General features: G+C 32.8%; 6 protein-coding genes and 1 non-coding gene across 7 annotated transcripts; 3 read left to right on the top strand and 4 right to left on the bottom strand.

Moving 5' to 3' along the window:
* Positions 1-112: 112 nt before the first annotated feature.
* Positions 113-1998, top strand: BX664DRAFT_328170 (uncharacterized protein). Its single transcript, XM_051544556.1, has 6 exons — positions 113-264; positions 341-517; positions 632-774; positions 861-1067; positions 1129-1647; positions 1713-1998. Exons 1-6 carry the CDS (start codon positions 147-149, stop codon positions 1929-1931), a joined length of 1383 nt encoding a protein of 460 aa, XP_051401247.1. The 5' UTR covers positions 113-146; the 3' UTR covers positions 1932-1998.
* Positions 1999-2621: 623 nt separating this feature from the next.
* BX664DRAFT_94747 (uncharacterized protein) lies at positions 2622-5707 on the bottom strand. Its single transcript, XM_051549805.1, has 6 exons — positions 4821-5707; positions 4194-4742; positions 4027-4101; positions 3260-3946; positions 2911-3189; positions 2622-2821 (listed from the first exon to the last, which is right to left on the bottom strand). The coding sequence occupies exons 1-6, from the start codon at positions 5535-5537 to the stop codon at positions 2768-2770; spliced, it is 2361 nt and encodes a 786-aa protein (XP_051401246.1). The 5' UTR covers positions 5538-5707; the 3' UTR covers positions 2622-2767.
* Positions 5708-6152: 445 nt separating this feature from the next.
* BX664DRAFT_294098 (uncharacterized protein) lies at positions 6153-8211 on the top strand. Its single transcript, XM_051542078.1, has 6 exons — positions 6153-6454; positions 6553-6696; positions 6789-7389; positions 7464-7596; positions 7678-7853; positions 7931-8211. The coding sequence occupies exons 1-6, from the start codon at positions 6188-6190 to the stop codon at positions 8119-8121; spliced, it is 1512 nt and encodes a 503-aa protein (XP_051401245.1). The 5' UTR covers positions 6153-6187; the 3' UTR covers positions 8122-8211.
* Positions 8212-9039: 828 nt separating this feature from the next.
* On the bottom strand, positions 9040-10915 carry BX664DRAFT_328163 (uncharacterized protein). The gene is made up of 7 exons (XM_051544555.1): positions 10866-10915; positions 10659-10760; positions 10392-10517; positions 10115-10339; positions 9598-10027; positions 9434-9545; positions 9040-9349 (listed from the first exon to the last, which is right to left on the bottom strand). Exons 3-7 carry the CDS (start codon positions 10456-10458, stop codon positions 9197-9199), a joined length of 987 nt encoding a protein of 328 aa, XP_051401244.1. The 5' UTR covers positions 10459-10517; positions 10659-10760; positions 10866-10915; the 3' UTR covers positions 9040-9196.
* A 900-nt stretch (positions 10916-11815) lies between these two features.
* Positions 11816-14765, top strand: BX664DRAFT_328162 (pyridoxal phosphate-dependent transferase). Its single transcript, XM_051544554.1, has 5 exons — positions 11816-12069; positions 12146-12236; positions 12327-13832; positions 13911-14286; positions 14440-14765. Exons 1-5 carry the CDS (start codon positions 11873-11875, stop codon positions 14640-14642), a joined length of 2373 nt encoding a protein of 790 aa, XP_051401243.1. The 5' UTR covers positions 11816-11872; the 3' UTR covers positions 14643-14765.
* Positions 14766-16321: 1556 nt separating this feature from the next.
* Positions 16322-16395, bottom strand: BX664DRAFT_t45. The gene has a single exon. It is a non-coding gene; the product is annotated as a tRNA-Ile (tRNA).
* Positions 16396-17812: 1417 nt separating this feature from the next.
* On the bottom strand, positions 17813-19568 carry BX664DRAFT_277299 (mitochondrial pyruvate dehydrogenase kinase). The gene is made up of 4 exons (XM_051541360.1): positions 19379-19568; positions 18949-19282; positions 18203-18851; positions 17813-18115 (listed from the first exon to the last, which is right to left on the bottom strand). Exons 1-4 carry the CDS (start codon positions 19502-19504, stop codon positions 17974-17976), a joined length of 1251 nt encoding a protein of 416 aa, XP_051401242.1. The 5' UTR covers positions 19505-19568; the 3' UTR covers positions 17813-17973.
* Positions 19569-19696: the final 128 nt, after the last annotated feature.

The raw sequence follows: 19696 nt of genomic DNA, 5'->3' as shown, positions 1-19696 counted from the left end.
TTTTCAAAAATGGTAAAGAAACCTAAAAAGGGCTTTTTTCTTTTTCTGGGGAAAATGGAAAAATGATTGAGTCTCAAATTTTTCATTTCTTTTTCTTTTTTCTTTTTTTTTTTTTTTTTTGTAATTATTATTCACTATTATTTATAATGAGACCTTATACTATTGGATTAGTAGCTACTGGTATTGTAGTTGTCTCTGGACTCAGTTACATTGTATATTATGATTATAAACGACGAAATGATCCTCATTATCGAAAACAACAAAGTATTGACAATGATAATAATAACAAGAGAGCATGGAATTAACTCAAAAAACAAACATCTCTTTTTTTCTTTATTAGAACGGGAAAGAAAGAGAGAAATCAAAAAAGCAAACAAGAATCAAAAAGAGGAAGCATTCGCGACTATTCAAAAGGTATTAGACCAAGTAGCTCAAGACGAATTCCCTACCTTAGCAGAAGAAAAAGAAGTATACTTTATGAACCAGATATCTTTGGGTGAATCTCTGGCTGCAAAAGGTATTATCTTCTCTTTTTTTAAAAAAAAAAAAATAATAATAATAATTATAATAATTATCTTCTTATTATTCTTTTTTTTTTTTTTTTTTTTTTTACTTTATGATTAAATAATAGGTGAAGCATATTATCATGAAAGTGTCCTTCCCTTCTATCGTGCTCTAAAGGTGTACCCAAAACCGCTAGATTTGATCATGATCTATCAGAAGACTGTACCGGATGCCATATTTCAAATCATCATTAGTATCATGAGCCTTGAAGTAAGTAATATACCAAATATCACCACATGATCAATTCTATTTTTTTTTTTTATCTTTTGTTTTTTTTTGTTTTTTTTTTGTTATAGCAAAAGAAGATTCAAAATGGATTCTATGATCAATTCCCACCTAAAAATACTCATGTCAAGTTGATGGAATTACCTTCTATCGATAAAATGGATGACCCGAAGAGACAAACTCTACGACGTGGATTAGTTGCTGACAAGAATATAAAAGCCGGTGATGTCATTTATACTGAACAACCTTTTATCTCTACCCTTTATCCTTCATTAGAGGTAAATGTTCTCCTATTGAATTTTTTTTTTTAATTTTAATTAACATTAGTGATACATCTAGGGTGAATATTGTCATTACTGCTTGAAACGAATGGATGGAAAGGACAGATCGATCAGCTGCAGCAATTGTACCAACACTGTTTTTTGTAGCATTGAATGTGAACGACAAGGATTGACAAAATTTCATCAATTTATGTGTACTAACAACAAGTATAGCTCAAGCACCAAAGAAGCCGCCTTTGATGATTATTGTTCCAAATACGAACTCAAATATCCCCAAATGATTACTCGTTTCTTGTCAAGCATGGTGGCAGAAGAAATGGAAGCCAAACAACCTGATCAACAACGGCAACATTATTCATCTTGGGATCACATGGAACGAATGCGTTATCTAGAAGCAGTCCCTACAGAAAACACACAACTTGAAATCTCACTAATCAAGGATGTTTTAACAAACAAAGTACCCGGTATTGGCCAATTCTTGACGGATGATATTTACCTGATGTTGAAGGGCAAATTGATCTACAATGCTTATCCTATCCCAGATCCTTCCATTGAAGTTCATCATGACGATGATCAGGTAAAAAGAAAAGAAAAAAAAAAGTGACATGGACAAATGCTTAGTCTACGTTTTGTCTTGAATAGATGGCTTTGGATGAAAAATATCGGATACTTCCTTCCTTGAAGAATCAAAAGATAGTCGGTACCGCACTTTACAAGATCTCAACATATATTGGACAATCTGCAACACAACCAAATGTCAAACTCGTTTTCATGGACAATAGTAACCATCTCACCGTGGTCGCACTTCAAGATATAGACAAGGATCAAGAGTTGACGGCTGAATACATTTTACCCAATTAGACTAGATATGTTTTTATATTATTATATTTTTCACTCTTGGAAACAATAAAAATTAAAAAAAAAAAAATTGTTATATCATGCACTATTCTTTTTTTTTTTTTCATTAATGTTCGTTTATTGTACCATGGTCCGTGCATTTGTTTGACGGGATTTCAAATGACTCTGTCCATGCATGATAGATGGATTGACATAAACAAAAAAACAGAGGAATGTATCTGCCATTATCTCCACACATATACACGCATATATATTTATACATTAGATTCAAGTCAAGAGTTCAGCATTCATAAAAAAAAAAAATAGAAAAAGAAAATATATACGTTTCTTTTTATTCATAAAAAAAAAAGGAATCACTAAATTAAACTAAGAGTTTGATGCAGAAGAAGATGTTGAGGAAGATAGATGAGATCGATGCTTGAGTGCCTCTCGTAAGAGTGCTTCTTGAATGACACTGATTGCCCAAACCCATTCCTCTTTTTCTTGTCGACTTTGGGTAAAGAACAACCACCTGGTGCCTGATGAATTGAACCTGTGAGCATTGTCATAATATATGATACGTTGGCGCTGGGGAGAGAAGATGCGTCGTCGTTTGGGGATCCAGATTGTCAAAAAACAGTCTTCATTTGAGTCGTTTGTCACCATACCGTTGTCAAAAAGTCGAGCTGGTCGATCCAGCTGGTCAGCTTTTGAGTCCAAACAAGACGCCACACCAGAATATACATACGCATTTGCCATATCAAAAGTGCCCTTTTTTTCATGTCTACCTGTCACTATGGGTTTGCCGTCGTCACCTGATCGCTTATAGATGTTGTAGTAATGCAGTCGTCCATCTATTGTCAAGATGAATTGTTTTTGACTAAATACACCCTTGGATTGGATGTACATGATACCTGATTTCTACAAAAAAAAAAAAAAAAAAATCATGATAAGCGGATTGACTCAAGCTCCATTTTTCTTTTCTTCTTCTTTAGAAAATTACCGCAGTTTCTCGACATTGGTCAAATAGACATATACTCCATATTCGTGTATCGACAAAAGTTTGTTTTGAATTCTCCAGTCGGTCAGAATGGTAAAGAGACAAATTATCAATAACAGAAGTACCACTACATTCTTGTTTCTTGCCAACATTGGAGTCACATGGTGAAGTAAATACTGCATGGCTATGGGCATCACGATCAGCTTCTTGTCGGGCTTTGGCATACACTACAAGATCAGACAGACAAAGTATCCATTGATCACAAAGATCACTAGACGGTGCCTTTTAAATTATAAAAAAAAAAAAAAATCTAGTGAGTCATCTTCTATTTTCCTTTTTTTTCAAAATTTACCTCGAATTTCAAAACAAGCCCATTCTCCATAACAAGTTCAATACAAGATTGTTGTCTAGACCATAAGCTATTACGATGAGGATTTTGATATTGTGATGTTGGTAAGAAGGATGAAGACGAATCGAAGGGTTCACCACTATGTTCCAGCATAGGTGAGGTGGACGATGTCGCCAGACTTGAGTTGAGACTCCCATATGAAGTATAGCCATTATGATGATTTTGTTGTTGCTGTTGTCGATGGAGAGCAAGTTCCGCCGGGGAATAATCACTGAAAGATCGCTGTACATGAGAAACTTCGGTCATGTTGATGTACCCTGTTGAATCCATAATCAAATCCATCCGTCGTCGCAGTTCATCTTGCTGCCAAGATTGAGTAAGGCTATGCTCGTCGTTAGCAAATGGGGTCACCAACGTAACACAGTCTTCTCGTTTGATTCGATCAGCAAAATGGGATTGTAATATTCTGTAATGTTCATTGTCCTTGTTACGGTGAATATTGATCTTCAATATAGCTGGATCAACAAGTGTGTTTTGATTGGGTGGTTTGACTTTATTGATAGGTGTCATAAAAAGAAATCTGTTGAATGTTGAAAAGTAGTACCGCTTCCTTGTCCATGAACTTGGTTTGATGAGATGGCCTTCGAAATCTGTCACTCTGGTCAAAAATCCTTCAAAAGGTGGTGGTTCCTATAGTATACATGACAGAAAAAAAAAAGAATTGATTAATATGTTTCATCAAGTTTTCTTATTATCATCCAAAAGTTTACCTGCAGAGTCACGTTTTCACCTAAAACAACACTGTGAGGTGTGTGTTGAACGGGTCGTAATTCTAGTTGATGTGTCTATACCCAAAAAAAAAAAAAAAAAAAAAAAAAAAAAAAAAAAAACGTCAGTTCCAAATCTGTTTTGGTTTAATCTGTATTCTACTTTTTACCTTTTCGATGATCTGAGGACATATCACGGTATCAGTACGTCGGCTTCTATCGATAGCATTTTTCCAAAAAATCCATTCGGCACGATCCCTTTGAGTCCAACATAACGATAAATGCGACCGACGTGCTTGTTGTCCCCAATAAGTCACCCAAACAGGATCTTTTGCCAATAAGTCGATTAAAGCATCCATTACTTGATCCATATTTATCTGATACCTGGAATCGTCACGTTCTTGCTGTTCTGATTGATGTCTCCTTAATGGAAGATGCACACGAAGGTTGACAGAGGGAATATAAACTTCACATTCACGAGGAAAAGCTTTTCTTGCACCAACGGGAAGTAATCGATAGATAGCTATATACCATTCTTGACTTAATGTGATCGATCGGGCACGAAATATGGCAGAAAAACTGGATGTTGCATTTTTTGGTGTATATTGTAGGCAAAAGGTATAATCCAATGAAGATAATAGGGATAATGAGAGTTTACGATCCAATATATTGTCCAATGGTATTCTGTATTGCAGTTTCCGATGAGGCCACATCAGACCCTATCATAAAAAAAAAAAAAGTTCAGTTATAGTTTTTCATCTCTTTTTTTTTTTTTTTTTTTTTTTTTTTATACTTACAGTAGAGTCATAACATTCCAATGCTGCTGGTGTTAAAATGACTTCTAATTGCCTCCATTTATCTTGTCGTTTGAGATGATGAGATTGTTTCTTATTGTATGTAGCAGGATCATTGGCACCATGGATCATCCGAGTACATAATAGTACATCATGTTTGATCACTGTATCCTTGTTGTAAATAGTACCATTGTCCCTATTAGACGTAACATGATGCGGTAACACTGGTACGAAGACGGGTCCCGATTGACGCCAAAGAAGAGACTTGTTCTGTGTTTGACGCTGTTGTTGTCCATCCCTGTCGTTTTTTGCTTGCTTCATTTTCCGCGTGATACTCTTCCTAAGTGACTTTCCAATACCCATGCTCGGATATTCATTATTACCGTTATTTGTGTCATTTACGTACATGTTGTTAATATCAACTTCATTATCTTGGTGAGCAGTAATGGTATTAGTTGGCAAACTATTCGGTGATTTCTTGGTAAGGGGATCGTCGTTTGATATCAAGTACTTGTTTGTCACTGTATCTAATGTTTTTGATGTGGTGGTGAATTGCGAAGGTCGAATGGTATCTGCAGAAGAGTCGGAGGTGACAGAGCCGGACGCTCGAATTTGAGAAAGGAATGATTCATTTTGTTCTTCGTCATTATCACTGTTCTTTTGTTGTTGCCGTTCCAAAAAATAAGAACGTGCTGTTATATAACTTTCTTCTCCAGTCATGACATCACTATAACTTCTACGAGTTGAGATATTATCTGTACTCTTCTGTGTCGGTCCAGTCGTATCTTTTTTGACGGGTGTTTGAATTGCTGTCAAACTAGAAAACAAAGAGAGAGAGAGAGAGAGAGAGAGAACAAGAAAAGTCAGTAAAAAAAGTTTTCCAAAAAAAAAAATATGAAGTATATTTTATTTGACATACTCAGGTCTAATGTTAATACCAGTGCTTGTCACTTGGGAAGTCTGCGTGGGCCCAACTTTAGAAGGGAGAAATGAACTTGACTTTGCGTGAGAGTCTTGACTAACATGAAGAAAAGTGGGTGCTTTTCCCATCCATGGACCAATAAGGATACGATATGAACAATGGATTCGGTGTTCTGACTCTTGTTGCCCTTCCTCTTCCATAATATGAATATAGAAGTCAAAAAAAAAAAAAAAAAAAAATAGTAAAGAGATAAAAGAAAAGATGGGTTGAAATGCAGGATTTGTTCTTCCGCCCATCCTTTTTTTTTTATAGTTAAGAGCGTGACGCCGGTTTGGATTTTCTGTTGAGCTACTCCGAAAACAGGCAAGCAGGAAGTTTAGAAATAAAAAATCCCTCCCTTCTTTCTTTTCATTCAATTTCTCTTTCTTTTCACATTAAAAAAAAAGAAATGTCTTCACTAGCTGATGAATTAGCTGCCGATCTTGATTTTTCCGATTCTGGTGATGAACAAACTTCTGATCATGAAGAACTGGAACAAGCTCAACATTACGATGATGAAATGGATGTGGACCAAAATAATATAGATACCAGCAACAGTCGAGATAGCAAACAACAAGAACAACAACCTTCAACAGATAATTCTATCGAGGATCCTCACAATATTCGAAAAGTTTGCAAATTCTTATATAGTAAACAAGTACAACATGTATTGTCGGTAAGTAGTTTGAAATATAAAGAGAATTAAAATAAAAAGTTTTGAAGAATACTGACTTTATACTTCTTTCTATTATATATGTTCTCTTGGAAATAAAGCGTATCGATTACTTTGAATCTCAAGATAAAGATACAACTCCAAGAGTCACAGGTTCTTCAGAAGAAGACGAAGAATATAGGTTGATCATTCAAGCAAATAGCATGACTGCGGAAATAGATAATGAAATGCAAACCATCCACAAGGTACTGTAGAACCTGTACTGGATTTCAAAGAAAAGACTAACCTTTTTCTTTTTCTTTTATTTATATATATATATATATATATATATATATAGTTCATTCGAGATCATTATGCTACAAAGTTTCCAGAATTAGAATCACTTGTACTGAATCCTTTGGATTATGCACGAACTGTCAAAAAGATTGGCAACGAAGCTGACATTACGAACATTGATTTACGCAACATCTTACCTTCAGCGACGATTATGGTGGTAACAGTGACAGCAACAACAACCAACGGACGACTATTAACGGATGAAGAATGGAAGCGAACAGAGGAGGCTTGCGATATGGCATTGGCACTTGACGATGCTCGAAAGAAGATCATCAACTATGTTGCCTCTAGAATGACAATCATTGCTCCCAACTTGTCTCATGTAGTAGGAAGTGCTACAGCGGCTCAATTGCTTTCTGCAGCTGGTGGATTGAGAGAATTCTGCAAGATCCCAGGATGTAATGTACAGGTACTTGGAAACAATCGTAAAGTTGCTATGGGCTTCTCGGTAGCAACGGCAAATCCTCATGGTGGTGGATTCATTGCACAATCTCCTTTGGTATTATCTATGCCTCAAGATTTACGACGAAAAGCGACAAAGATTATTTCGGGAAAGGCTGCTTTGGCTGGAAGAATTGATCAAAGTCGAGCATCAACGAGTGGTAATTAAGGATAATAAAAAAAAAAAAAAAAAAGAATGATTGCTCATGCTAAATTCTATAAATATTTTTTTTAGGTGAACTTGGTAGAAAAATGCGGGAAGATATAGATCAGAAGTTGGAAAAATTGCAAGAACCTCCACCAAGCAAGAACGTTAAAGCCTTACCAGTACCAGATGAAGGACCCAAGAAACGAAGAGGTGGCAAGAGGTAAAAAAAAAAAAAAAAAAAAGAATAGAGAAATGGATTATGATCAGATATTGATATTTCGTTGTTGAATGGTTTATATAGAGTTCGACGACAGAAGGAAGCTTATGCCATGACAGAATTACGCGCTGCACGAAATCGTATGACATTTGGTGAACAAGAAGAAGAAGTTGGATATGGTGATGAAACTGAAGGACTTGGTATGGCAGCAAAACAAATTGGGAAAATCAGAGCATCAGCTGCAGATCAAAGAAACAAAGGTAATATAAAGAAGAAATATATATAAAAAAAAATCAATTTTAGGAAATTAAAGACATTTTATTTTATTTATATACAGTTAAAGCACCCAAGCTCAAATCATACAACAATACTACTTCTGGACTTCAAACATCTGGATTGGCGTCTTCACTATCATTTACACCAGTACAAGGCATTGAACTTATTGATCCAACGGCGGCTGCGGAACGAACCAAGAAAGCAAATGAAAAGTACTTTGGTGATGGCGCATTCTCGATTGTACGCAAATAGATTCCTAGTCAATAGCTTAGTGTATTCTTTTTTTTTTTCTTTATTATTATTATTCAATAAATCAGCATCCTTATCATCCATACCGTCAAATATACATACATATATTGTCTAATAGTCAATATTTTATAGTTTTATTCATTGGGAAGTTATACTGATAGCGTACAAATATTAAAAAAATGATGGGGGTATATTTTAATAACTTGTGGAAAGGGTATAAACATGGGGAGGAGGACATAAAACAAAGTCATGATGAGTAAGATAAAAAAAAAAAACAAAGAGAGAGAGAGAGAGAGAGAGAGAAAGAGAAAGAGAGATGAAGAGGAATTCCTGTCAAGCTTGATCTTGTTTTTTTTTTTTTTAGTCATTCCAAGTGTGTATTCCAACGAGTATCCATTGGCTGATTAGTTCTTTTTGTTTTATTTTTATCAGTGAGGTGGCGGCAACTTTGAAGGTTCGATTTCATTGATACGCTGATATAATCCTCCATGTTTCAAAAAACAATTCTTTGCATGTCGCTGGACGGAAGAGACAGGGATAGAATGTCGATGAGGTTGAATAGGACAAGGTCTAAGAGTCTGTTGATCCTAATAATAAAAAAAAAAAAACAATTGTATTCCTTTTCCACCTGGTTTACTTTATATTTACCTTGATCCACTGTCGTAATTCATTTCTATCCCAGTTCATTGTTTCCAATATAGTATCCAATTTGATACTTGTCTGCTTGAATTGTTCCTTGATATCCATTGGACTGGGTGTGAGAAAAAAAAAAAAAAAAAAAAAAAAAAAAAGACAGAGAGAGAAGGACACACGGACAAATGACCTGAAAAGGAAAAATAGCGGAATGAAGTGGCCCATAGACTAAAAAAGAAATAAAGGGTGCATTGTTTTTTTTATTATAATTTTGATGATGATCATAAAAAAAAAAAGAAAAAAAAAAAGAAGGAGAAGAAGAAGAGACAAAGATACAAGATATAAAGGGAAAAAAAAAAGTAAAACGATAAAAAAAGAGAGAGAGAGAAATAGGGTATAAATAAACAAAGTAGGAGAAGAAAAATCTTTTTTGGGGGGATGTCCATCAGGAAGAAAGGAGTAGAAATTTGATACTTTTGGGTGTCGTATCATCTTTAAGATGTTTTGAATTGTATCGCAATGCAGATAACAGGTTTTCGGCTGATGATTCTTCAGGTAGATCGGGAGTGGTTTGGATCAATTTGATGGAAGTTTTCATCTATGAAATGAAAATTGTTAATTCATAAATCTGTTATTATTTTCTCTCTCTTTTTTTTTTTTTTTTCTAAAACGAAAGACTTACGTTGATACATGATTGTTTCGAATAAGCACCTTGAGAATCGATATGATCATATAAAATAATAGATGCCACCATAGATTTTAAATAAGTAGAAGTGGTTGGATCATCCAAAGGTCTATAAATAAGGAGAATGAGTCCAATGTATGAATTATAGTAGATGATCTTACTTTTTTTTATTGGAAAGACCTTGTACACAAGCAGCCCATAATGCTACTAAACAATCAGTTACACTACGTTGTAAACCTTGTTTGTTGACATAGTTGGTGATAGTATCAATGACAGTGGTGAACATGGGAGTAGGTGGAGCCAAGAACATGGTGATTTTGTGTGCTTGATCATCTTCTTGCATGGCTGATCGTAAATCGGATACGTTGTGATCATTTGTTTTTACTGTAATGGGTGATGGATGATATCGTCCACCTGCTAAAAGTCGTCGATAATAAGCAAAATTATTTAATAATGTTGGTGTTCGAATTTTCCAATAATCAAAATCAAATACAAAGTCCAAGATTTCCGCTAATAATTTGGTTAATCCAGGATGTTGATCAAAGTGATTATCTTTACATAAGACTGATAATAATTTCGGAAGACTGACCTCTAATTTTAATTTAAAAAAAAAAAAAAAAAAGAATGAATCATGACAAAAGAATATATATATATATATGAAATGAAAAAAAAACTTACGCAGTTCGGAGGCATATTGATAAAAAGCATTTAACATTTCTACAGTAGGTAAAACCATTTGCCAAGCTTTTTCTTCATTTTCTGGTGTAGCATTTTCAATAGCGATTTTGAAGGCATCAGAAGGAGTATAATTCTTCAATTGTTCCAGCAATTGAGGAGTAGGAGCTACTAATTTTGTATGTATTTCTTCATAAAGTTCTCGATCTTCATTGGATGGGGTTGTATCTATAATAATCAATATAAGTATTTGTGTTTATAATAATCTTTGTTGACTTACTTTCGATATCAAACCCAAAGTCAGGTATAGAAGCCTCACTTTTAAAATTTGATAAGAGTTGACCCATAAGAAAAAAAAAAAAGTGAGTTTAGGTACCGTTTATTACTGGAAGAATAATTGGCGTAGCTAAAAAGAGAGAGAGAGAGAAAAGAAAAAAAAAAAAAGTAATGTCAATATAATTCCCCGGTATAAAGAATGGTCTACTATCCAATATCATAAAAACAAATATTGACAAGTTTCCAGTTTTCTTTTTTTTTTCAAGTTTACCTAATGACCAAAAGTATAATGGAGAGAAGATTAGATAATTGATAGACAGAGGAAGAAAAAAAAAAAAGATAGAAAGAAAGAACTTTTGTTATCTCCGTTTTGCTTATAAAAAAAAAAAAGGTAGTTAGAAAGTGATGGTTTAAACCAAAATATCGTTAATAACAGTAAGTAAAAGTATTAAGGTCTAGTATGTATATATATATTTACCTTGTTTTTTTTTTATAAATAAAAAAATAAAAGAAAATAAAAAAAAAGAAAAAAAAGAAAAAAAAGGAAAAGAAAAAGGAAAAAAACCGAGAAAAAAAAGCTTTACAGTGAGAAAAATATTTTGGCGCTTTTTTTTTTTTTTTTTTTTTTGTTTAGTGTGACAATGAAGGATGATGATCCAGTCTCCTAATTTCTTATTATTTCAATACCTCGTTCTTCTTTCTTTTTTTTTAAAAAAGAAAAAAGTTATTTTCTTCTATTAAACGTGATAACAACGTGATAATATTGTAAATATAGTAGTTTTCTCCTAACAATAACATATTTTTTTTTCATATATTGGTTTATAGCTCCTTTTTCACACATTTATCCCGGATACTTAAAAGAAAAAAAAAAACATCCGTGCGGTTTTACGCTAATAATTATATTACCTGTCAAAAAAAAAAAATCAGCTTTTTATTATCTTTTTTTCTTTTGCATTCAAGGTCATTTCCCTTTTTTGGTCACATAAAGAATTCCAAAAAAATACATATACTTTGTGGACTAACTCCCCTTTTTATTTTTATTCCTTTTTTTTTTTTTTTCTTTTTCCATATCGAAAGAATATATTACAGCATCATCATCGATATCATCACTTCCTTACTATCCAACAACAACTCATCAACTCGTTATGATATTGAACAATTCAACTATGCAACACACACACAACAACAACAACAACAAATGAAGAAATATCACCAACAAACTTAGAAAAATTGGGTTAGTTTATGTAGCTAGTGATCGGTTTAGAATCATGCTTTTTTCTCCCATTGATTATCATATTTTATCTCTTTATATTATACTTTTTTGTATGTTAGTTCTACACTCCATCTGAACTTGAAAATAAATCATAATAGTCTCTCATTTTACCCCAACCAATTTTTTATTTCTTTTGTTTCTTTTTATTTTATTTATTTATTTATTTTTTTTCTTTGCGTTCTTAAACTTATATCTACTTCCCATTTTATTACATGCCTCTTTCCATTCACCCGTCAAGAGCATTTCAAGCTTATCAAATCTTTTCCGCCAATACAAATGTAGGAAAGACTATATTTGCCACTGGTCTATGCCGTGCAGCAGCTGAAGTTGCTTCCTCCAGGAAAAACGATCACCAACTGTTTTATCTCAAACCTATACAAACTGGTTACCCTGTAGATAGTGATGAAAGGTAATATATATATATATATATAATATTATATTCATTGTTATTAATATTAAATACCATTTTATATATATATATATAGACACGTCAAAACATTCAATCCTTCTAATTTACAAAGCCAAACACTTTATGCATATCCAGATCCTGTTAGTCCTCATATTGCTACTGACAAGGTATTTAATTAGAAAGACTTTATATATATATATATATATATATATATATGTATTTCTAATATAATATGACTAATCTTCTTAAATATTTAGCCTCCTTCCGATGACAAAGTACTATTGAAAACCAAACAATACATGCTGGATTGTATCAAGAAAAGTCGTGACGGTGGTGCGTATTTTTTTTTGGAAACAGCAGGTGGAATTCACAGTCCAGTGATGTCTGGTACTTCTCAAGCTGATTTTTATCGTGCTTTTCGACTTCCAACTATTCTTATTGGTGATGGACAATTAGGTGGTATCTCTACTACCACAACCTCATTTGAATCTTTACATATTCGTGGTTATGATGTACCTTCTATTTTATTATTTGACCATGAGCGATGCAAGAATCATGAATTACTTTCCACTCGATTAGGTGATCAGAAAATCGATATTACTGCTGTACCTCCTCCTCCTTCTCCTAATCCTGATCCAACATTAGATCAACAAGCCATGAAGAAATATTATGAACAACTGGATGAATACTTGGTACCTGTAATGGAACGATTGGATTTGAAACATCAAGAACGATTTGATAGGTTAGAATCTATGGCCGAAAAGTCGCGTGAAACATTTTGGTGGCCATTCACTCAACACAATATGGTAAAGGAAGTGACAGTGATCGATTCAGCACATCAAGACCATTTTGTCACTTATACCAAACCATCATCATCATCAACTACGACCAATGTGGAAGCCAAAGAAATGTTTGACAGTTGTGCAAGTTGGTGGACGCAAGGTTTAGGACATGGGAATCCAAAATTGACATTGGCGGCGGCTTATGCAGCTGGAAGGTATGGTCATGTGATGTTCCCTGAATGTGGCAATGAATCAGCCTTGTCTTTGGCAGAAAAAGTACTTGAACGAGATACTTGGGCATCAAGGGTTTTCTATTCTGACAATGGTAGCACAGCGATGGAAGTGGCGCTCAAAATGGCAATGCGAACAGCAGCAAAACGATATGGATGGTTGGATGGTGAAGAAAGACCGGTGGATATATTGGGTATTGATGGAAGTTACCATGGTGATACTATCGGTACAATGGATGCTTGTTCTCCCAACGTCTACAATGAACAAGTACAATGGTACAAACCTCGTGGACATTGGCTTCAACCTCCTTCGGTTCATATCTCTCAAGGTAAACCATACGTACAAGTTCCAAAGCAAGTGACAGGCAAGGATGCTATGCAAGTGGGTTATGACAGTGTTTCAACAATCTATTCTGTGGATCAACAAAATGATCAACGCGATCCTGGTTTGGCAAATATTTACAGACAGTATATCCGCAAGGAATTGGATGGACTCAGACAACAAGGTCGACAAATTGGTGCTCTATTAATGGAACCTTTGATCATGGGTGCTGGTGGTATGATCTTTGTTGATCCTTTGTTCCAACGTACTTTGGTAGACGTCATTCGTAATGAAGGCAAGGATTTACTTGGTTATAAAAATGTATCAGCTTCTTCTTCGTCTTGGCAAGGACTTCCAATTGTTTTCGATGAAGTATTCACAGGATGGTATCGATTGGGTCGATCTTCTGCCTCTGATTTCCTTGGTGTGGTAAATTGATCACTAACAAATATATTATATAGAAGAAGCTGCTCATCTTTTATTATTATTATTATTTTGTTTGAATAGAAACCTGATATTGTAGCTTATGCGAAAACTTTGACTGGCGGATTACTTCCTTTGGCTTTGACTGTAACTAAGGAATCTATTTTTGACACCTTCTTATCTGACAACAAACCTGATTGTTTACTACATGGTCATTCATATACAGCTCATCCAATGGGAACGGAAGTAGCAAAACAAACTATTGATATTCTAGATAATGTTGCATCAAATGGTACATGGCAATCCTATCAGCAATCATGGAAACAACAAGATGGATCCAATACTTGGTCCATGTGGAACTGGCATACTGTTCAACAGATTTCACATCTTCCTAACGTTGAAAGCGTGATGGCACTTGGTTCTGTTCTTGCTGTGAATTTGAAGGATGATCAAACAAAAGGTAAAAAAAAAAAAAAAAAAAAAAAAAAAAAAAAAAAAAAAAAAAAAAAAAAAGGGATGATGGAATAGAAAAAAGGATGATGGAATAGGATATACTATTATAGATGACATGATTGATCTTCTTTTTTTTTTTTTTTTTTGATATGTCTTTCAGGCTATGGATCAGCAGTGTCAGCTTCAGTGATTCAACAATTACGACATGGTAATTATTTAGATGCAGCTGGTACGAACATCAACCTCTTTGCAAGACCTCTTGGAAATGTGATTTATTTGATGACTTCTCAAGTGACAAGTGCAAAGGATATTGAAGAATGCGAACGCATCCTTTTATCTACTCTGACGAATAATAAGAAATAGATAGAACATTTAGATTGGTAATATTAATGATTATACACTTTATTTAATTATTTTTTGGTGTGTGTATTGTATTTGTATTGTAAAAAAGAAAAGAAATAAAATCGAAAACCTTTTTTTTTTTCTTCTTCTATGGTATCTTTCTATCCCAATGTATTCGATATACCCTGTACATGTATACTTGTTTTTGCTTGTTTTGGAATTTTTTTATAAAAAAAAAATGAATTCTTGAACTAGCCATTATGGATCAGCATGCCTATTGAACTCTCTTTTCACACTTTTATTCTTCAAAGCTCTTAACATCATCTATCTTTTTTTTTTTTTTTTTTTTTTTTTCATTGCCAAAAATCAATCAACATTTTTTAACAAACAATAAAAAGACTGTATAGTCATCTTGGTCACTCTTAAGGAATCAATAGTTCCAAGTTTTAATCTTTATTATTATTATTATGAAGCAATCATCGAGGTTTTATATTCAAGTTATTGTATATTTCATTGGTCATTATCAAGAATGATCATATAATCAAGACATCTATTGCCTTTTCTGGTCTACTTTTATTCTTTTTTTTATCTACAATACTTTTGTTCTCTTTTTATAGAAAGAACTGGTGCTCACTACATAATCGTCATTGATATTATCATCTTAGTAATACCATCTTTCATTCGTACTAATCAATCATCACCTTAGGTACTGTTGAATGAAAAAAAAAAAAAGAGAAAAGAACAAAAAAAAATATATATATATTTTATCCCTACTCCTAGTTTCATTTTTGTTTTCACTTTCATTTTCGTTTTCGTTTTCTTTTTTCGTTGTTGTTTTCTCCTTTTTTAAAAGAGTATAAATATCCCTCTTTTCCTTTTTTTTTTTTTATTATTAGTCTTTCAGTCAATTTATATCTTATTTTTTATAATAAAAAAACATCCTTCCCATCCCATCTCCATTGTATTTGTGGATTATCTCTTTTGATTGGCTCTCTTTGTACCTTATAGCAAGACAGAACAGTTTTTATCAAACTCCTGTCTTCCAAATATGCAATGGACCTTTATTTTTCTTTACTTTACTTTTTTTTTTTTATTTTATCTCTGTCGTATCAGCGTATTTCGTAACGATATGCGTAAAATAAAACTAAAGAATGCATTCACAAATAAAAAAGAAGAAAAAAAATACATCGTAAGATAGAATCAATTACATTGACGTGTAACAAAGTAGTTGGAATAAAATAAAAAGTTTTATTAAATAAAAATATAACTACTAAAGACTAGTAATTGATATACTATAACTAAAATTGTATAAAGAAAGGAAAGAAATAAAAAGAAAATAAAAATTACCGCATATCTAAAAAATAAAAAAAAAAAAAAAAAATACGGACTTTGAAAGTTATTATGCTCATGATCTTTTTGATACTATCAGGAAAGATATACAGTATTTTATTTTACTCAATGCTTTATACGTGTACTTGCGTAATCAAGTACTGGTGCTCACTATTTAACTCATTATCTTTCAATCATCCAAATTACTTTTTCAATTTTGGCCTTAACAACCAAAAAATCACTTAACAATATTAATAATAGTATCCATCAACTACATAAATCAAATCATCACACAAATAACAAAAAGATTCTTAACAACTGATTGGATGAATTGAAAATCAGTTAATATACGAGAAAAAAATAAAAATGAATGCTCACTACAGGGGTCGAACCTGTGACCTTGGCGTTATTAGCACCACGCTCTAACCAACTGAGCTAAGCGAGCCGTTTTGTAACGTACACCCGTAACATCATTATAAAGCCAATCCTTCTATTTCGATCGCCGACATTTCTTTTCTTTTAATTAGTTCGTTGATTTTTGATTCTACCAATAAACATTTTTTATTATTGGAATTGATTTCTTTTATTCTTATTGAGTATTAAGTTTTGTTTGGTTTGGAAGTGTATTTATTGAAGAATCTACTGATTCAATTTTATACATTATGTTAATTTCGGTTGATTTATTTTCCTTTGACGCTGACTTTTTTTTTTGCCTCTTTTTTTTTTTTTTTTTTTTTTTTCCTTCCCCTTCTTTTTGAATACTTTCTTCTGGATTATATCACTTCTTTTCTACAATGATGCAATTATTATGAACAAAGTAAAATACAACGTATATTTATTGTGATATTTGTCAAGTTTATCCTTCTACAGTATTTCTATTTTTTTTTTTTCCTTTCTTTCTTAGTTTCAATTGGATTATAAAGATTCGAACTTTGGGGATTGGATGGCAGCAGGGAAATGGTCTTCCTTATTAACCAATTCCATTTGATATTATCAATAAAAGAATGGATACATGTTTTTTTTTTTTTTTTTTTTTGTGATCTATTTATGTGTGACGAAAAACGACTCGCGGACAATACTTGGTATGATTTTTCCATAACAGCAACAACAACAGCAGCAGCGTTATGCTTTACGTGAAACTGGTAATTTAGACTCATCTCTGAGGATTACGATTCTATATTGACTCTCTATTTTATCCAATTGAACCTTATAGGATGTTATTAAAAGGAATCACCTATTAAAGTACATGCTTTTACCAACAATGACGAATTACTGCTCGACAAAATGAATAGAACGGATAAACGATGGATGCGCATAGGATAATGCAAAAGGAACAACATCACGGTATCATGGCTTCAGGGTCAAGATAAAAATTAAGTAAACTCAACATACGATCAATAATCTCTATTCCTCATTCTTTTCCATTCTATTTCTTTTTTTTTTTTTATGCTCGTTTTTGCGTTAATAGAGTACGAATAGGTGATGATACGACTGGGACAACTAGACAAATGTACAACTATATCAACTGGATGGATAGATAATAGTGTTTACAATAGATCGAATATATAGATATTTAGTATAAAGGCATACAAAAGTATCCTTTTGATGATCTTCTCCTAGTATGGTTGGTCTCTCTCTCTTCCCTCTCATTTTTTTTTATATCATGTTTATTCTTTTTATGTAGTCAGTATTAGCTCTTATTTGATATATAGTATATATTTATAGTTAGTTTTTCCATTCTTTTTTAATAAAATAAAAGTCATCTTCCATCACTATATTTATTGTTGTTACGACACCAATATTTTCAATCACTCATTAACATTATCATTTCAGCATATATATATATATATAAAGACAAAAAAAAAAAAAAAGATATGTATTTATTGGTTCAGAAAAAAGGGATGATAACAACAGTAGTATCAATGGATAGAAGTAGATGGAGATTACAAATTTCCAATAAAAGAAAAAAAAAAAGAAAGAAAGAAAGGGAGTCTATCTAAATATCTATTTAACTACTGCTATACTAAATTTCTAATCCTTCGGCTAAAGATTCATCAATATGTTTTAGTTTGAGGAAGACATCACAGCCATAACCATTCATGGATACAAGCGTTAAAGAACCACCGAAATATCTAGCATACATTCTTGCCAAAGGTAAACCGTATCTATCAAACGAAAAAAAAAAAAAAAATGAATAAAAAATGAAAATAAAATTCTAATAAATCAAAATATCATAATGATTATTTCCTTACCCCAAACCAGCCAAGGGACCACCTACACCACTTTGCATTGCCATAAGAGCCATACCGCTAAAGATACTAGAATCATCATCACCATATTCCTCATCGCCAGGTCGAGTTACGGTTGTGTAGGAGTATTCAAATACCTTGCTAAGATCTTCTTCGTTGATGCCGCTACCTTGATCACGAATCCTAATACCAATTTCTTCTTTACTTTGACTGATAGTCACTTCAATGGGAGGAGGGTCGAGTAATCCAATTTCTTTTGCATGTTCTACGGTGGCTCTGTAAGAATTTTTCAAGAGTTCTGTCAAGATATATTCCAGATGGACAGGTACATAAGTAAATTTTGTATCGGTATGACCATTGATGATAGTTTCTGGACTTTGTCCATAGTTGAATTCACACAGTTCAGCAACAAAATTGGCACAATGTTGTACAAGTTGACTTGGTTGAAGTTGGGTATCGATGATGCCAATATATCCATTAGTTTTTGTTGCATTATCTGACATATCAATTGGTGTCATATGTGTTTGAGAATGTTGTGTCAATACAATGCATTGTTCAGCAATCAGTCGTATGCCTATCCTTGCTTTAATCATATCATCCAAAAATGTCGCCATATCGTGATTGTTCATATATTGTTTGCATTCAAGAAAGCCTAAAAAATAAAAAAATAAAAAAAATAAAAAAAAAAATAAAAAAAAAACATGATTTGTAAATAAATCAAAATAATTCATCATTCTTATTCTTCTTACCTCTTGCTAAAGTAGGAATATTGTCAGTATGTCGTTCCACCAAATTCTTCAGCTTTTCAGCAAATTCCATATCATCAGCATCGTCACGGCTATGAGAATATTGTTCCAACATTTCAAAAGAGTCATAATAAAGTTTGTATATTTCCTTTATATATGGATTAGTACCAACAATGAAAGGAAGAGTTTGGAAGGCACGTACTCGTCTTGCTAGTCGTACTGGTAATTCAGTTCTTGCATACAGAGCACAATCTCTTAATGTTGCTTTTGATAAAGGTGGTTGTCCAAATCGAACTAATTGATTCAAGGTTACAGGTTTGATAGGCTTATTTGCATACTAAAAAAAGTGAAAATGGTTATGAGTATTCCATCGATATCGATCTTTCTTTTTTTTTTTTTTTTTTTTTTTTTTTTACTCTTAATAAAACTTTACCGTTACAATCTTGTCATCATAAAACGACTGTGCTAAAGGCCTCTCAGAAGCTTTTGTGGAAACCGATCGACTTATACAAGAGGATAAATGACGACATGGTGTAGATAAGCGAACTGGTAATATCATTAGAGTAAAAAAGAAAAAAGAAAAAAAAAAAAAGTGAAAGAAAAAGAATAATAAAAAAAAAAAAGAAACAAAAAGTTCAGTTGGTTTTTTTTTTTTTTTTTTCACACAATCAAAACGAAGAAAGATAATTTTTGGCCTCCGAACATAGGTTCTAGGTGGTTGGTTATTCTTGACAACTGGGAATACTGTATC

The sequence above is a fragment of the Halteromyces radiatus genome, assembly GCF_025201355.1.
Source record: "Halteromyces radiatus strain CBS 162.75 chromosome Unknown BX664scaffold_3, whole genome shotgun sequence".
NCBI lineage: Eukaryota > Fungi > Mucoromycota > Mucoromycetes > Mucorales > Cunninghamellaceae > Halteromyces > Halteromyces radiatus.
This window is presented reverse-complemented; position numbering and strand designations above follow the sequence as displayed.

Coding starts and splice junctions, on each gene's coding strand:
- BX664DRAFT_328162 (XM_051544554.1), top strand. CDS start 11,873: ATGCCTCTTTCCATTCACCCGTCAAGAGCATTTCAAGCTTATCAAATC. Junction 12,070..12,145: donor CCTGTAGATAGTGATGAAAG/GTAATATATATA, acceptor ATATATATATAG/ACACGTCAAAACATTCAATC. Junction 14,287..14,439: donor GAAGGATGATCAAACAAAAG/GTAAAAAAAAAA, acceptor TATGTCTTTCAG/GCTATGGATCAGCAGTGTCA.
- BX664DRAFT_328163 (XM_051544555.1), bottom strand. CDS start 10,458: ATGGGTCAACTCTTATCAAATTTTAAAAGTGAGGCTTCTATACCTGAC. Junction 10,340..10,391: donor CTTTGGGTTTGATATCGAAA/GTAAGTCAACAA, acceptor TGATTATTATAG/ATACAACCCCATCCAATGAA. Junction 9,350..9,433: donor CGAAACAATCATGTATCAAC/GTAAGTCTTTCG, acceptor TTCATTTCATAG/ATGAAAACTTCCATCAAATT.
- BX664DRAFT_294098 (XM_051542078.1), top strand. CDS start 6,188: ATGTCTTCACTAGCTGATGAATTAGCTGCCGATCTTGATTTTTCCGAT. Junction 7,390..7,463: donor AAGTCGAGCATCAACGAGTG/GTAATTAAGGAT, acceptor TATTTTTTTTAG/GTGAACTTGGTAGAAAAATG. Junction 7,854..7,930: donor TGCAGATCAAAGAAACAAAG/GTAATATAAAGA, acceptor ATTTATATACAG/TTAAAGCACCCAAGCTCAAA.
- BX664DRAFT_94747 (XM_051549805.1), bottom strand. CDS start 5,537: ATGACTGGAGAAGAAAGTTATATAACAGCACGTTCTTATTTTTTGGAA. Junction 3,947..4,026: donor GTGAAAACGTGACTCTGCAG/GTAAACTTTTGG, acceptor TGTATACTATAG/GAACCACCACCTTTTGAAGG. Junction 3,190..3,259: donor GGCTTGTTTTGAAATTCGAG/GTAAATTTTGAA, acceptor ATAATTTAAAAG/GCACCGTCTAGTGATCTTTG.
- BX664DRAFT_277299 (XM_051541360.1), bottom strand. CDS start 19,504: ATGATATTACCAGTTCGCTTATCTACACCATGTCGTCATTTATCCTCT. Junction 19,283..19,378: donor ATGATGACAAGATTGTAACG/GTAAAGTTTTAT, acceptor CACTTTTTTTAG/TATGCAAATAAGCCTATCAA. Junction 18,116..18,202: donor GGTCCCTTGGCTGGTTTGGG/GTAAGGAAATAA, acceptor TTCGTTTGATAG/ATACGGTTTACCTTTGGCAA.
- BX664DRAFT_328170 (XM_051544556.1), top strand. CDS start 147: ATGAGACCTTATACTATTGGATTAGTAGCTACTGGTATTGTAGTTGTC. Junction 265..340: donor TCATTATCGAAAACAACAAA/GTATTGACAATG, acceptor TTTCTTTATTAG/AACGGGAAAGAAAGAGAGAA. Junction 1,648..1,712: donor TTCATCATGACGATGATCAG/GTAAAAAGAAAA, acceptor TGTCTTGAATAG/ATGGCTTTGGATGAAAAATA.